At 39.5% G+C, this 18,339-nt stretch overlaps 1 protein-coding gene across 1 annotated transcript; it reads left to right on the top strand.

Moving 5' to 3' along the window:
* Positions 1-2,225: 2,225 nt before the first annotated feature.
* LOC105441189 (40S ribosomal protein S21) lies at positions 2,226-16,289 on the top strand. The gene is made up of 6 exons (XM_030983020.1): positions 2,226-2,279; positions 2,409-2,474; positions 13,428-13,491; positions 14,205-14,276; positions 15,230-15,285; positions 16,090-16,289. The coding sequence occupies exons 2-6, from the start codon at positions 2,425-2,427 to the stop codon at positions 16,097-16,099; spliced, it is 252 nt and encodes an 83-aa protein (XP_030838880.1). The 5' UTR covers positions 2,226-2,279; positions 2,409-2,424; the 3' UTR covers positions 16,100-16,289.
* The last annotated feature ends 2,050 nt before the right edge of the window (positions 16,290-18,339 follow it).

Genomic DNA, 18,339 nt, shown 5'->3' with positions numbered 1-18,339 from the left:
GAGAACTAAATTCCGATGAGGATTATTTTCGAGAACGGTACAACGAATCGTCTTCTTTCTCTAATGATTTAATGAAAATTAAAAGCTTCCGCGCTTCGCGCGAGAGGGGGGAACCTGAATCTAGACGAGGATTAAGAGTCGAGAACTGAACAATGAATCGTCTTCTTTCTTTAATGGTTTAATGAAGCGTCAAAGCTTCCACGCTTCGCGCAAGAGGGGGAGGGGGGAGACTGAATTAAGACAAGGATTAAGAGTCGAGAACGGTACAACGAATCGTCTTCTTTCTCTAATGATTTAATGAATCGTAAAAGCTTCCACGCTTCGCGCAGAAGGGGGAAAACTGAATTCAGACGAGGATTAAGAGTCGAGAACTGTACAACGAATCGTCTTGTTTTTCTAATGATTTAATGAAACTTAAAAGCTTCCGCGCTTCGCGCGGGAGGAGGGGGGGGGGGGGAGGGAGAATCTAAATTCAGATGAGGATTATTTTCGAAAACGGTACAACGAATCGTCTTCTTTCTCTAATGATTTAAGGAAATTTAAAAGCTTCCGCGCTTCGCGCGGGAGGGGGGGGGGGGGGGGGGGGGAGGGGAAACCCAAATTCAGACGAGGATTAAGAGGCGAGAACGGTAATACGAATCTTTAATGGCTTAATGAAACGTAAAAGCTTCCGCGCTTCGCGCGGGATGGAGGGGGAACTAAATTCCGATGAGAATTATTTTCGAGAACGGTACAACGAATCGTCTTCTTTCTCTAATGATTTAAGGAAATTTAAAAGCTTCAGCGCTTCGCGCGGGAAGGAAGGGGGGGGAACCTAAATTTAGACGAGGATTAAGAGGCGAGAACGGTAATACGAATCTTTAATGGCTTAATGAAACGTAAAAGCTTCCGCGCTTCGCGCAAGAGGGGGAGGGGGGAGACTGAATTTAGACAAGGATTAAGAGTCGAGAACGGTACAACGAATCGTCTTCTTTCTCTAATGATTTAATGAATCGTAAAAGCTTCCACGCTTCACGAGGAAGGGGGAAAACTGAATTCAGACGAGGATTAAGAGGCGAGAACGGTAATACGAATCTTTAATGGCTTAATGAAACGTAAAAGCTTCCGCGCTTCGCGCAAGAGGGGGAGGGGGGAGACTGAATTTAGACAAGGATTAAGAGTCGAGAACGGTACAACGAATCGTCTTCTTTCTCTAATGATTTAATGAATCGTAAAAGCTTCCACGCTTCACGAGGAAGGGGGAAAACTGAATTGAGACGAGGATTAAGAGTCGAGAACTCGACAACGAATCGTCTTCTTTCTCTAATAGTTTAATAAATCGTAAATTTTTTCCGCGCTCCGCGCGGGAGGGGAAAAATTAAATTCAGACGAGAATTATTTTCGAGAATGGTACAACGGATCGTCTTCTTTCTCTAATAATTTAATAAAACGTCAAAGCTTCCGCGTTTCGCGGAGGAGGGAGGGGGGAATCGCCCCTCCCTGCACCGACCCCCCCCCCCGCATTACGTCATTGTTGGTCACTATTACGTACCAATATTTGGCTCGCAAAATTTTAAATTTGGCCCCCCCCCCTAAGAAATCCTGGATCCGCGCCTGCCCCCCCCCGCTTATTTAGCGGCTGGCTGAGTCGTTGCGATTTTTTTGGCCCGATTTCAAAATGTTAATCCTGCGTACGCCACTGCATGCATGCAGTTAACAACTAAATTATTCTTACCCTCACCAAGTTTTGTAAAGTAAGTATGTGCACAATTTATATGACGTGATGTATTTTTTAAATTGCAAATGTAACATAATAAAGCGTATCTGATAATATTCACCAAAGGCTCTAATTATTCAACAGTGAGACAACCTTTCATTCTTCGAGTTACGAGTTTTGAAAAAAAAAAATTAAAAAATGGGTGACCAAGAAATGGTGTCCTTACCCCCTCCCCCCCCAACGGAACGAAATATCGATCGGCCAATTTTTCAAATTTTCGGGACAAAAAAAAAAATGTGCTCTTACCCCCCCCCCCCCCCCGCTTATTCAGTGGCTGGCTGAGTCGTTGCGCGATTTTCGGCACGGTTTTCAAATTTTAACCCCCCCCCCCCTTTCGAAAAAATCCTGCGTACGCGCCTGATGGGAATTTCAACGCCCTCTGGCCCTGCTTTTATTCTAACATCAGCATCTTGACCAAGCGTGGATCGACTCTGTTTATGGGTCGACTTTTACAAGGAGTATAAGGACGAGCTCAAAAAATATCGTCCCGAAACCGTCCTTTTTTCTCTGATCCGTCGAGCATGTGAGTACATTTGCGAAACACTGTCCCTTTTAAGTCTATTTATGATAATTTTAATGTATATTAATGAGTAAAGATGATATAGTTGTCAGTATGATTAATTTCTCCTCATATTTGGTGTTTCTGTTGTAGATAAAATCCTGTCAAGATGCAAAACGAAGGAGGAGAATACGTGGATATGTACACTCCACGAAAGTGGTGAGTGAATTTGCGTGTGTAGAGTTGTACGCAACTCGGTAGGGAATGCGGTGCACATGTGTTGATGAATGCGCGGGCGGGTGCCTAAGACAAGAGTGTGAATAATGGGGTTGTGTGTCGTAATGCTTGCAAAAATATGTTAAAATCTGTCAAAATCAATATGTTAGCGGCTTTTATGACAAAAAGTAAGTCGGCGGAAAGAAAGAAGTAAATGCAGATGTCACCGGTGGCTGTGTTCACCTGGTGTTGGGTAAAAAAAAGGAGAGATGGGAGAGAGAAAGACAAAAACAATTAGGCCTAGCCTAAATATCGCTGATGTTTCCAGCTTTCATGATAAAACTCAAAGTCGAATAGTGTGAACGTGGAAATATTTGCGATAGAGTAAAGAAGGGGGTTTTCCTATTTTTGGGACTCTTTACTTCCTATTTAGATCTAGAGTAAAGGAGCCCGGGGCCATAATCAGCTAGACTAGGCTTGAGTCGGTACGGTCGATCACACCGGGACCCGACCGTTGCCGTCGGGTCCCGGTTTTGTTTTTTGAGAACCGGCGCTCCGAAAAAAATAATGAAATATGTAAGAAATTGCAGTTTTGCACACCACTAAAATCAATCCACCCTAAAACTTAAGTATTTAATTGTTACCAATCGTATTCTAGCTCATCCAGAATCAATCCGAACTGCTGATATAAATATGGGTTGCAAAGCAGTTCGCCCCATGGGGTTGTTGTTGCCAGCTGCTAGCTAGCTACTGTACTGGCCGGGTCTCTCGGCAGGATTAATAAATCAGGTTGAAAGAAACATTAATGTTTGAATAATAAAACGACTTTCTAAAAAGTACTTCTTTACAACATACCGATCGAATAATTTTTAAAAGACAAAATATATATTTTTTCTTTGATTTTGAACACCGCATGCTTCTTTTAAAAGCTGAAAATGACTTGGTAATCACAAGAAGTTTCGATACGGATAGCTGTTGCAATGCAAGTTGAGACTAGTCTCGGAAAATGCGCAGTGCTCCTTGTTAGCTATAATGCGTGCCAGAACGAACCCAAACAAAGACGTGATCGTAACGAGAAAAAAATCATTAAAAACTACGAGAGCACAATTGGAAAGACAACTACTCAAAATGATCGTAAGCAGATACATAACTTGGAGGAAGAATACAATAGTTGTCCAAGAAAAGCCACATAAATAGTGATATTTAATGAGTTACTATAGGTACAATCATTATCGGAAGGGCCTGCATGCTGCAATATATCTAAACGTGTTTAAATTGAACACGAGGCAAATACCGCCCTCTACGGTAAAAAGCAGTATAACAAAGGATTCGAGTATTTGCAGCTAGCAGGCCCCTTGCGATAAAAATGTACCCAGTAACTCCTCGATTATCACAATTTCTGTGGCATTTCTTGGGCGATTATTGAATTCTTTGTCCAAGTTAAGTATCTGATTATGGTAATTTTGAGCAGTATATCTTTCCAATTGTGCTCTCGTAGTTCTTAATGATTTTTTTCTCGTTACGATTACGTCTTTGTTTGGGTTCGTTCTGGCACGCATTACAAATAACGAGGAGCACTGCGCATTTTTCCGAGACTAGTCTGAACTTGCCTTGCAACAGCTATTCGTATCGAAACTTCTTGTGATTACCAAGTAATTTTCAGCTTTTAAAAAAAAGCATGCGATGTTTAAAATAAGAGATAAATATTTATTTTTGTCTTTAAAATATTATATGATCGGTATATTGTACAGAAGAATTTTTAGAAAGCCGTTTTATTATTCTAACATTCATATTTTTTGACCAGATTTATTCAACCTGCATAAATCAAAATGGCGGCTCGATTGTAGTCTTTATATTTTTGCTCGAGTTTTTTTACTTTTAGAGGCACGATAATGGCACTAAACATCGCCAATCATGGATGAATATAATGTCAAATAGAAGAATATACCAATCTGTGCCGAGGTATGCATGTGTTGATTTATTTGACTGATAAAAATGTCACTTTTAAGGGACGTACTGATGATATGCGCTTTTTATAGAGGCAAGTGACAAATCCTGCGAGCTGATTTCGGGACACCGGGTCCCGACCGGTGCAAGGCCGTCGGGACCCGGTTTATGAAAATCCCGACATGACTCAGGCCTAAGCTAGACAGCAATAACCATCTGATTTGGGTCATTTCTTTAATAAAACTGACATTTGTTGTCATTCCCCAATACAGATGGCAACCCAGAGATCTCGTACCGTGGGGGTAGCTATAGCCAACAATGGCAGCTTTTTTTGTCAAAACATTTTCTCCGCGATTTTCTTTATTTAGATCTAATTTTCTGATTTCTAAATCAGATGTAAATTAGGTCGGTATGTCATTTGTCCTAATTACAGTTATCAAAATTTGATAACTTAATATTAAATACTAGGCCTGAGTCGAAACGGGTCCCCGCCCGGGCCCCGACCGTCGAGCTGAAACCCGGTTTTTGGTTTTCGGGTTTCGGGTTTTTCAAAATTAAATTTCACACTGATATTTTGAAATATAGAACTAAAAATATGGAATTCACAAACTTATATTTCAATATAATCAAATAAATATGCTTTAGAAATAAATGGATATTGTTTCAGTTGACGGTAGGTGTTTTTATCGCTCTAAAATTGAGGCTGCAAGAAAGGAATCACGCTTCGTGGTACCGATCGGGTGCGTTCAGAAACGGAAGTGGAAATAGATCTATGACCCACTGAAGACAGAGCAAGAAAATGCCACACACAAGACTAAAATATTGATCAGACTATTGCAATTAAATCGTAATACTAAGGGCATTAATTTAATTGTCAAAATATATCCACAACATATGGTTTATCCTTGATAGTTTGATGAAGAAAATAAATTAGAGCTCTTGAAATAACATCGAAGTGCCTTTCGTTCGTTCTAAAAATGCGTGTATAACGGCAAGCAGAAGTTACGAGTCGAGCTTGATATGCACGTTTAAATCCCTACACCGTCATCCGACCTGATCGGAACAATAAGCATTAAACCAATTAAAAAACATCACGTAAGACTTTAAGGGACTCCAATTCAACAAAATTACCGTAAAATAATTATTTGCTTTGACAAATAATACTATAGATATTCATAATATCTTACAGAAATAATGATATTTCATGAGCTACGTACTCGATATCGAGTTCAGCTAGCCATCATTTTGAAATGAGACGTAGTTGTCATGCATGCAGCGCAGAATGCGGCAGCTCGCAGCTAGAGAGGAAAAAAAAAATCACGTAATAGTCACGTGAATATCACGTGATCTCAGGCCCGCGCTTTTTCCTCTCTTCTGCATACTGCCCTCTACAGTCTACTGCATGACAACTACGTCTCATTTCAAAATGATGGCTAGCTGAACTCGATATCGAGTACGTAGCTCACGAAATATCATTATTTCTGTAAGATATTATGAATATCTATAGTATTATTTGTCAAAGCAAATAATTATTTTACGGTAATTTTGTTGAATTGGAGTCCCTTAAAGTCTTCTGTGATGTTTTTTAATTGGTTTAATGCTTATTGTTCCGATCAGGTCGGATGACGGTATAGGGATGTAAACGTGCATATCAAGCTTGACTCGTAACTTCTGCTTGCCGTTATACACGCATTTTTAGAACGAACGAAAGGCACTTCGATGTTATTTCAAGAGCTCTAATTTATTTTCCTTCATCAAACTATCAAGGGTAAACCATTATGTTGTGGATATATTTTGACAATTAAATTAATGCCTTTAGTATTACGATTTAATTGCAATAGTCTGATCAACATTTTAGTCTTGTGTGTGGCATTTTTATGCCTCCGCCACCGAAGGTGGTGCCGGAGGCATCATGTTTTCGGGTTGTCCGTCCGTACGTCCGTACGTCCGTACGTCCGTCCGTACGTCCGTACGTCCGTCCGTACGTCCGTCCCGTTTGACCGTTATCACAATATCTCAAGAACCATTTAAGATTTAAACTTAAGACTCGGGAATAGTATTTATCACCATAGGAAGACGATCTGATTAGATTTTGGAGTACGTAGGTCAAAGGTCACAGGTCACAGAGGTCAACTTATGAAATTCCTTGTATTGAGTTTGTTAGCGCGATATCTCAAGAACCATTTGAGATTTAAACTTCAAACTTAAGGATAGTATGTATCACCATAGGAAGACGATCTGATTAGATTTTGGAGCACGTATGTCAAAGGTCAAGGGTCACAGAGGTCAACTTATGAAATTCCATACATTGAGATTGTTATCATGATATCTCAAGAACCACTGGAGATTTAAACTTCAAACTTAGTGATAGTGTGTATCACTATAGGAAAACAATCTGAGTACATTTTGGAGCACGTAGGTCAAAGGTCAAGGGTCATAGAGGTCAACTTATGAAATTCCATACATTGAGATTGTTATCATGATATCTCAAGAACCACTGGAGATGTAAAAACTTCAAACTTAAGGATAGTATGTATCACCATAGGAAGACGATCTGATTAGATTTTGGAGCACGTAGGTCAAAGGTCAAGGGTCACAGAGGTCAACTTATGAAATTCCATACATTGAGATTGTTATCATAATATCTCAAGAACCACTGGAGATTTAAACTTCAAACTTAATGAAAGTGTGTATCACCATAGGAAGACAATCTGATTAGATTTTGGAGCACGTAGGTCAAAGGTCAAGGGTCACAGAGGTCAACTTATGAAATTCCATACATTGAGATTGTTATCATGATATCTCAAGAACCACTGGAGAATTTTCACTTCAAACTTCATGATAGTATGTATCACCATATCATAATATCTCAAGAACCACTGGAGATTTAAACTTCAAACTTAATGATAGTGTGTATCACCATAGGAAGACAATCTGATTACATTTTGGAGCACGTAGGTCAAAGGTCAAGGGTCACAGAGGTCAACTTATGAAATTCCATACATTGAGATTGTTATCATGATATCTCAAGAACCACTGGAGATTTAAACTCCAAACTTGTTTAAATTGCTCTATGGCGGAGGCATCATTTTCGACTGCGCGCAGTCAAAATTCCATCTAGTCTTGCTCTGTCTTCAGTGGGTCATAGATCTATTTCCACTTCCGTTTCTGAACGCACCCGATCGGTACCACGAAGCGTGATTCCTTTCTTGCAGCCTCAATTTTAGAGCGATAAAAACACCTACCGTCAACTGAAACGATATCCATTTATTTTTTAAAGCATCTTAATTTAATTCCATTGATTATTTTATTGTTTTGAAAGCAGTAACTGTCTTTTCCGTCGCATTATTAGAACAGCAACTTAGTCTAACTCCCGCCGCTGCATGCACACGATTTTTAGTGTCAGTGCAGTGGTGAAAATTTCGGGTACCCGGTCCCCGCCCGAAATTTTCAAGTCAAACCCGGGTTCGGCAAAACCCGTGATGACTCAGGCCTATTAAATACGTAATTTACGGACTTACTTATATGAATTATCCAATTTGTATCTCAGATCCGCGAAGCAGTACGTTCATGCATTCGAAATATTACCCGGCGGCCGATATATTTCCGGGTCCACCTACCAAAACATAGCCAAATGGCCAATCAGAGCACTCGTTTCGTGGGAGTTCGTTGGTCAAGCTGGGCCGACTCGTACGTAGCTACGGTAGCTATTGGACGTTCGAAAAGAAAAAATGAATATTCATCAACTAAAACCAAGACGGATAATGTTGACGACGAGACTTTCTCGGATTAATCATTAATTTAGGATCTAAATGAGCAAGCTATCGTAAGTCAAATAAGCTATATATATGTTATTTTTAATTTGTGTTGTAATTGCAGCAGTTATGAGGATGTAAAGAGTGAAAATCTCGTTGCATATCTTATTCATAGCGGTCCGGTCGAACCGAACCATTTGTTCCGTACAGTGCCTCACATAAAGAGGTCCCCAGACTTCAGTCTCTATAATCGGAGGTCTAGTGGAGCCAGACGTAGTCTCAGTGGAACAACCGACGATTAGAGAGACTGAAGTTTTCGGTCTAGTAATCGGCCAGCTCCAGTTTTCGGCCGATTGGTTGGATGCAAGGTAAAATCACTCTAAAATACATCGCATAATAGCATAACACATATCCCACACATACTATACCATGCCAGTGTCACTGAAGAACCACATTTGCAATGGAAAATATATCCTAAAATATCACATTTTAGCGATGTAATCGCCGGTCCCGCTACCCAAATCTGAAAAATCGAGTATCTTACGCGTGTCTGTAAGAAATATGGGTACCATAAAATGAGCTTTATTTCAAGTATTTTTCAGATTTAAAGCCCGATTTTGTGCTGGTCGCAAGCTCAAAAGTATCTCATCGCATGTATTAAATCAATGCAGCCGCATACCGCGACGCACACACGATATCTCTGTCTAATTCAGATTCCAACTTCCGATCACCGCTGTGCCCGTCTTCGGCCAGGCGAGCACCAGGGAGCTCCGGCGTGGGGATACCTGCTCCGCCCGCTTGTGCTGTACATCAGCGCGGAAACGCACGGCGCGCGCGAGCGCTTCCCATTGACTTTGTACATGCGGCCGTAAACTGAAACGCTCGGCCGATAACGGGCTCCAAAACAGTGAAATTTGAAATGAATATTGTCATGGCAATTCGTGATTTTTTTCTGGGATTCTTTTTTTGTTTAAATAATAATAATATTTGCTTCATGATTTGAACAAGAAATGATAATAAATAGGAAGTAAAGAGTCCTAAAAATAGGATTTTGTCTTAAGTGGCCGAAAACGGGCTCCTTTACTCTAGATCTAGAGTAAACAGTAGGGGCGCTGGTCCGAGAATAAGGATCGTCTTCATAAACGAGGATCGTCTTCTTTTACACTGACCGATGCGTCCTCAAAAATAAGGTTTCGTATTTTTGATTGGCGCATTGGCGATGCAAAAACCAGATTCTGCAATGATTTTCTTGATGCAATTTACATTGACTTTGTACAGAGACCTTCACATTATGAGCAATAAATCCTTGGGAAGACGGACAACCCATAAAAGTAGACGGACAACTAGGGTTATTTTCCCCCGGGGAATCCATTTTTGGCATCGCCAGCGGGCCGTTCTGTAACATGAAACCCCCAGAGCGCCGATGAAAAAAAACGTCCTCGAAAATGCAGACGACCCTTATTTTTGAGGACACATTTTGTCTTCGTTTATGAGGATATCCTTGTTTATGAGGACGATCCTCATTCTCGGACCAGCGCCCCTACTGGTAAAGGAGCCGGTAGACTAACAGGACAGCTCCAGTTTTTGGCCGATCCATTGGATGCATGGTAAAATCCCTTTAAAATACATCGCATATAGCATATAACATATCCCACACATACCATACCATGCCAGAGTCATTGAAGAACCACATTTGCAATGGAAAATATATCCTAAAATATCACATTTTAGCGATGTAATCGGCGGTCCCGCTACCCAAATCTGAAAAATCGAGTTTCTTACGCGTGTATGTAAGAAATATGGGTACCATAAAATTAGTCCGAAAGCTTCAGTCTCTATAATCGTCGGTTGTTCCACTGAGACGACGTCTGGCTCCACTAGACCTCCGGTTATAGAGACTGAACGATCCCCTATACCATCGTAGAGTAAAGGAGCCGGTAATCGGCCAGCTCCAGTTTTCGGCCGATTGGTTGGATGCAAGGTAAAATCACTCTAAAATACATCGCATAATAGCATAACACATATCCCACACATACCATACCATGCCAGTGTCACTGAAGAACCACATTTGCAATGGAAAATATATCCTAAAATATCACATTTTAGCGATGTAATCGCCGGTCCCGCTACCCAAATCTGAAAAATCGAGTATCTTACGCGTGTCTGTAAGAAATATGGGTACCATAAAATGAGCTTTATTTCAAGTATTTTTCAGATTTAGAGCCCGATTTAGTGCTAGTCGCAAGCTCAAAAGTATCTAATCGCATGTATTAAATCAATGTAGCCGCACACCGCGACGCACACACGATATCTCTGTCTAATTCAGATTCCAACTTCCGATCACCGCTGTGCCTGTCTTCGGCCAGGCGAGCACCAGGGAGCTCCGGCGTGGGATACCTGCTCCGCCCGCTTGTGCTGTACATCAGCGCGGAAACGCACGGCGCGCGCGAGCGCTTCCTATTGACTTTGTACATGCGGCCGTAAACTGAAACGCTCGGCCGATAACTGGCTCCAAAACAGTGAAAATTGAAATGAATATTGTCATGGCAATTCGTGATTTTTTTCTGGGATTCTTTTTTTGTTTAAATAATAATAATATTTGCTTCATGATTTGAACAAGAAATGATAATAAATAGGAAGTAAAGAGTCCTAAAAATAGGATTTTGTCTTAAGTGGCCGAAAACGGGCTCCTTTACTCTATGTTGAAGATATCACGGCTAGATTTTAGCCGTTAGGCCCCTCCCACAAACATGACAAACTTGCCACGGCCGTATTGTTATGCCCCCAAAATCCCCCAAAATGTCATTTTACCTTGTGTATATCCAATTTTAAATTAGGCCTAGGCTATAATACATTGGTTCCACTTACTAACTTGATTGAAATAATCCGTTTAATGGTCCCTTTTAAGGAAATTATGGGTCAAAATCGACATCCATGTTGAAAATCTTGCAAGCCGTGTTAAACTCTCGCTGCCGTCAATCTCATCCCTTCTAGTCTACGCCGAAGGCAAAATGATTATGAAGGAAAAACTGTGCGCCATCTACACGTTCGTAATGGCGTTATCACAGGGGCGCGAGCGCTTCCTATTGACTTTGTACATGCGTCCGAAAACTGGTTCGCTATGCCGATAACCGGCTCCAAAACAGTGAAAATTGAAACGAATATTGTCATGGCAATTCGTGATTTTTTTCTGGGATTCTTTTTTTGTTTAAATAATAATAATATTTACTTCATGATTTGAACAAGAAATGATAATAAATAGGAAGTAAAGAGTCCAAAAAATAGGATTTTGTCTTAAGTGGCCGAAAACCGGGTCCTTTTGTCTATTATCATTTCTTGTTTAAATCATGAAGCAAATATTATTTAAACAAAAAAAAGAATCCTAGCGAGCCAGTTTTCGACAGCATGTACAAAGTCAATAGGAAGTGCGCGCACGTTTCCGCGCTGATGTACAGCACAAGCGGGCGGAGCAGGTATCCCCACGCCGGAGCTCCCTGGTGCTCGCCTGGCCGAAGACGGGCACAGCGGTGATCGGAAATTGGAATCTGAATTAGTCAGAGATATTGTGTGTGCGTTGCGGTGTCCGGCTGCATTGATTTAATACATGCGATGAGATACTTTTGAGCTTGCGACTCGCACAAAATCGGGCTCTAAATCTAAAAAATACTTGGAATAATGCTCATTTTATGGTACCCATATTTCTTACAGACACGCGTAAGATACTCAATTTTTCAGATTCGGGTAGCGGGACTGCCGATTACATTGCTAAAATGTGATATTTTAGGATATATTTTCCATTGCAAATGTGGTTCTTCAGTGACTCTGGCATGGTATGGTATGTGTGGGATATGTGATATGCTATTATGTGATGTGTTTTAACTCTTAAGCTGCCACCCATACAATGCAACCAGTGCCACAGTGCTAATTCCTATTGTGCCACAGTGCTAATCTCCTGCGTGCCAAGTTAATTTTAAGGTTGGTTCAAGTGCGTGTTATTTAAATCTTTACAAAAAACAAATCGCTGAATTACTCGAGAAAATCCAATCTGACTGTTGTATACAAAGACGCGTAATCCAAAGCCGATAATCTGATGCACGCGATGGTACTTTCAATAGCGCTGCAAAAGCACTCAGCACGGTGCAATGGGCATGAACAATAACTGTTATTACATCTGCGCGCTAGCGCGCACAAAGCACCGTAGCGGTGGCTCGCTAGCATGAACGTGGCTTTCAATCGATAGCACGCACATGGCACTATAACAATAGCGCGCTAGCAGTCTCATGGCAGGATAAGAGTTAAAGGGATTTTACCATGCATCCAATGGATCGGCCGAAAACTGGAGATGGTCGATTACCCCCACCTTTACTCTACATTAATTTTTCACGGAATTTGCCCTAAGATCGGCAAGCGGAATTTTAGAATTTGTGAATATTTTTATTCGGGTCACTCAGTGCGAAAAATTAATCACGCGAAAATAACAGCATTTACAGTAAAAGCTTGGAGAATAAATTGATAATAAAAATCTACAAAAAAAGTGATAAAAGAAGTTGCTAGAATATTCTTTAGTCTATATTATCACTAAAATATGAAAAATAAAAGTAAGATTCGAAGTTATCACTGATACAAAGATGTCTTATGATCAACAAAAATCGCAATCAAAGTTTCAAGTGTTTAAAATAATCACAGATGGATTATTATAGTATTCAAGTCACCAATATCAGAATCATTGTCGACATGTTGTTTTCCTAAATTTGATTTTTGTTGAAAAAATGTTGACAGCACTAGAAAGTGCCCATCATTTGTGGTATGTTTTTGGAATTTTTGTCTTCTTTGCTTTCTTTGACCTGGAAAGAAAACTTACAGAGGCAGCAAAATGATTGATATATTAAGGGACATAATCCTTGAATTTTGTTGTTGGCCTTTATATCTTCATCAGTCCCACCGCGGAACGAATGCCCTTCATCAAGACATTCATTTACATTTGCCACTTTCCACTTGGTTGTCAAATAGGTACCAGGTAGGATGCGAACGATAGGATTGGCATGAGTGTGATTGTAAAATGGCAGGGAGTGGAACATGTGCACTATCATTTGCAGATTAGAAATTGAATCCAATGACCGGGGTAATAATAATTGCAATGCAAAGTGCTAAGAAACGTAACTAATATGGCCATTATTATATTATTATTATCAATATTATCTTTAACTTTGAATAGTTGTGTAAACTTTTGATTTCACTATGATCTCCTTTTCAGTTCTGAGAGCAACAGGGTTATTGGTGCTAAGGATCATGCATCAATCCAGATCAATGTAGGAGAGGTAAGTACAGGGCCCCCCCCCCCTTTCAAATTAAAAAAAAAAAACACCCTACTATAAATGAATCTATTTCACATTTTCATTCCACATTCATTTCTTTTGGGAGATTTTATGTTTTGTGATCCCATGTGGTCTCCAACCAATTCAAGCCTTTTATTGTTATCATTATTATTCTTATTAGTAGTAGTGTTTATGTTTATGTTAGTAGCACTCTGCTCTTAACCCTAAACAGGGCAGATTATTGAGGCCCCCACTCAGGCATTTTATAAACTTGGTGTCTACAGATGTGTTTGAATTGGGGCTTTAAAGTTCTGAAAGCAAGAGATAAGAAGAAAAAATCCACAAAGTTATCTCTGAAAACACTCTTGGCAGATCTGGATTTAATTTGTGTATAGTCTGCTTGAAGGGGCCTGTGTGAAAATGTCTAAATTTCAGTTGTCTGGACTATGAATTTGGGTCCCAGGCGCTGTTTATACTAGAGATATTTTCCTTGGCTTTTATTCTTTTCAAGTCACTCCTATCGGTTCACCTTTGACCCCTGGTTTACCTTTGACCCGTGGTTTCTCAATTGTCGTCTGGATTCTTCCATTCTCTATTTCTCTGTAGTTAGTTTACTTCTTCTTTCATTTGAATAACTGTAATTTAATTTATGTCAAACCTATGACAAGCCCTGTACATTCACAATGTAACCACACAAATTTTATTTCTTTTGACAGGTTGACCCTGTGACTGGCATCTACACACGTAGCTTCAAGACCTATGCCATCTGTGGCCCCATCCGTGGAATGGTACGTATGGTGGTGTGACCGTAGTTTGCGCATAACTTTTATTCGCGCACAGCTCCATATCTCTTTATTTAGCGTAGTGACCTGATCTTAACCTAGGTGTTCACACTTGTACAAGCATTGCCTTTTAGTGGACCCCTCTGTTTCCCACATGTATTTTTTACATTTGTTTTAAATGCTTATAATTGATTTGTAATGTTTTGTTGGAAACCTGAATAAATTGAAATTTTACCTGTTAAGCATGATTTTATTTCATAATAATCCTCGGTTTTAAACACCACAGCCAGCGTTATAGCAGGCTTTGCATGCAACAAGCCAATAGACTATTTTCAAAATGAAATTGGTACACGTTTACCTAATGATGGGTTATTATATTATATTCACCTGTTTATGTCATTGCGTCTCAATAGTCAGAATTCAAATTGCATACTCTAGTCTAGTTGGCCAATTATTATGGCTTGCCCTACCCAACAACAATTTGCAATTTAGAGTCTGAATATTGAAGTATAAATTATTTGTAACATGTGAATTTGATAATTCATAACCTGGCACTGACAGAGGCCTATGCATTGACTTTAAATACATAACCCAAAAATGGCCTATTTGGTAGATTTCAACTACATGAACAGGCATGAGGTTTCCTGTTTAAACAAAAAAAATCTTGATTAATTATAGTCCATCGGCTTAAACCCTGGCCTTTATTGATGAAACCTTCGCAGTTTCGAGAGACATGATCAATTACATTGATCAACATTGGTCAATGTCACCTGGACCCCTGTCTGTTCGATCATATTAACAAAAATATTTATAATTTGCCAGTTTTTTTCAACGAACTCCATTCACATGCCTGCAGGAAAATTATGTGTGACTTTGCCAAAAGCACAGTTCTCTACAGCCTTTTAGCAACTGCTTAAAAATCTTTGTGTCAATTTTTCTTCAAATTCGTTTGTTTGTAGGGCGAGTCGGACGACAGCATCAACAGGTTGGCCAAGAGGGACGGATACATTGCAAGGTTAGTTATGCCCTCATGAAACTATGCACACGTTAAGGGGAAGTCCACATCCTGATATTTTAATAGGAGCAGAAAGATGAGAGAAACTGGTCATTGAAAGTTTGAGCAAAATCCTGACTAAAAATAAGAAAGTTATGAATGCACATCCATAATCAGTTATACGGGGAGGAGAGACCAAGGGTTACAGTGATTCAGTTCGCTTTTTCCTTCCTAGGCACAGATGATGCCCAATACTTAATAATTGTGAGCACATGTAGGACCTTTGTTGCACTGCCACAATTTTTATGTTCATGTTCATTCGCCATTCTCGTATAAAATTAAAGTCTGCCGTGGTTTACTGCGTCATTTGTCACGAGCCTTTAAAGAAGTGGTTGGAAGGATGTCCAGCCTTACTTTTCATTATCATTAAGATACTTGTTAATACTTTTGAATATTGGGGAAATTTCTGAAATATCCAACAAATTCTTTAAATCAGTTTCATTTCTCTCTGTATTGAATTTGAATATTTTCATCTGGTTAGTTTGATAGCTTGCATTCTAATGATCATAATGTTTGTGGTTTATCACAGCGGTAGTTTATTCTATGGGATTGTTTTATACCTTCTGCATCCTGCTAAAAGCAGTTATGGGATGAAAGTTTGGTCGAGTGAAACATGCAAATGTTTGATCAAACTATGTTAATCTAATTGTGAATTTACTTGATTTCTCAAGAACAGTGCAAAAGTTTGAACTGCTAATTGAATACATCTCTATGATATCATGATTGTTAAATGATTTGGTAACGTTTTATTCTTCCTCACTGCAGCAACTTCTAAGCACTTTGTGATCGAACGCAGCGGAAGATGTCGTCTATTTTCCAACAAAGATGGCGCCATTCATAGCCGACTTGTCCAGAATCAAGATCAACGTTTCACTGTATGTAAAGGGGATAGGATTTATCACAAGATGCCTGTCAGGCCTGACTTTGTTGAGGAATAAATGATAGTCTTCTGACACAAAAAACAACGTGAATGTCTGATTTAACACTCGTCTTTTCAACTATAATTATCGTCTCCATATTGTACTATATTACAATAGGCCATTTTCGTAATGTATCCAAATTTATTGCATAGGTCTTTATTCACGACTTTTAGATGTGGATACATTACGAAAGTGGCCCATTAACATCTACACACAACACTTATTCTGAAATAACTTTCACTCAAGAGGATGCACAATACACTAAATTTGTTCATGTTCAATACTTGTTTATTGAGCGACACCTATATTTTATAGTTGGAACAGTTTTCCTCTCTGTAATAATACAGAAATCAGTCTGTACATGCAAGTACTGTACCAGTGCAAAACATTCTCTCGACACACTGAAAGCTCTACAGCAGATGCAAAATATAAAAATTGGCAAAATATAAAACTTTTGCAAAATATCAAATTTCGCAAATCAAAATCAAAATCTCAACCGATATATGCAAACTCGCTCATAAATTTTCTTTTGTTTATGTAAATACATGTATTCGCCTTTTCATGGCATTTGCAAACATAGCAATAACGGGTAGAACCTCTAAAATGTGCAAGTAATTTGGACTGTTCTGGGTGAATATCCAGTCAAACAAAATATGGCTCAAAATATGTTTTGCAATTCAAGTTTGAGCATTGATGTCTCTCTTGTCAATGTATTATCATACTTTATCATTGAAAAAGGCTGTTTATACGACTCTTCAAATAGAAACATTAAGTACACATAAAAGAATTCATGATCCACGACAAGAGTGGTTCATTCTCGTAAGCATCAAAGTGGGCATGAGATGGTATTGCATGGTGTATAGGACACCAGAAAATAAAAGGAATAAAATTTGAACATGAATAGAGAAATTGACTAGGGAAATGAGATGGCAAGTTAGTGAAGGGAGGCAATGGAGGAAAGCTGGGAACTTTGCAAAGATGACGGGAACGGATTGGATGATGAGAGATATTATAGGATGAAAAGAAATCTGTGAAGGACTCCTAAGGAGATGGTAGACAAAAGCCACAATGTATGAGTTGAGGTAGGAAAGAGGATTGACTCGAAAGGTCATTTCGTAATGTACCGTAATCAAATTGAATGCACCAATATTTGTTGAGTGCCTTGTTGCAAGTTATTTTATTCACATGTTACAAAAAATTGTATTTCAGAAGTCAGAATGGGAATTGCATACATTTCATTGACTGGCTTAACTTTCGGGAGATACCACATATATTTCCCTCGCAAGAACCATATTGCCCTCGTCTTTGACTCTGGGCAATATGAGTCTAGTTTGGGAAATATTATGTTGTATCTCCCTCAAGGCCAGTCCATATTATATAAATATTTGTTCTACCTAGCAACAATTCTCGCTACCCCAAATAGCGATTCTGCCGAGATCCGGGGAAAATCCTGGAAACGCGCATTGCATTATGGGATAGCTTTTCGACATTACAGCTTCCTGTGCAGGCGGCGCGATAGCGCAAACGTAAAACGCCGTCGCCACACAACGTGTATGCACCGAATATGTCGTCTGCTCGGTCTTGTTTTTTTTTCGCAAATATTTCAACGTTTATTTGAACATTTCATTCGTTGTTTTTTGCGTCTTTTGACATCAGTGACGATGGTTTTCTTTTGTGAGGCTGCACAGTGCTGGGCTCATGATTCCAAGCGTAAGAACCCTGAAAAATGGGGGTGGATGAAGGCCGTGACTTGGGATGGGACTCTATACCGGAAGTTGTAGTGACGACCCGAGAGAGTGAAAATTACCTCGTCTCGCGAATTTCGAGATTTTCGTACCTATTTAGGGTAGCGAGAATTAATGATGTAATTCGCAATCCGACTTGTAATGAATAATTTGTAACGAGACACTTCACAAAAATTGGTGCATTACATTTGATTATATTACAAAAATGTCGAACAAAGGTCGAACGAAAAACCATGAAGGTGCGTATAGAGACAGAGTGATCATAGGCAATGTATGCGTTGAATAAGGAAGGGTGAATAGCAATAGAGCACAGAGATGTGAAAGGAGCAGATGAAAGATGAGAGATGGAT

The sequence above is a fragment of the Strongylocentrotus purpuratus genome, unplaced genomic scaffold (assembly GCF_000002235.5).
Source record: "Strongylocentrotus purpuratus isolate Spur 01 unplaced genomic scaffold, Spur_5.0 spur5_scaffold_13, whole genome shotgun sequence".
Lineage (NCBI taxonomy): Eukaryota > Metazoa > Echinodermata > Echinoidea > Camarodonta > Strongylocentrotidae > Strongylocentrotus > Strongylocentrotus purpuratus.
The sequence above is the reverse complement of the archived record's forward strand: the minus strand, read 5'-3'. Positions and strand labels throughout refer to the sequence as shown.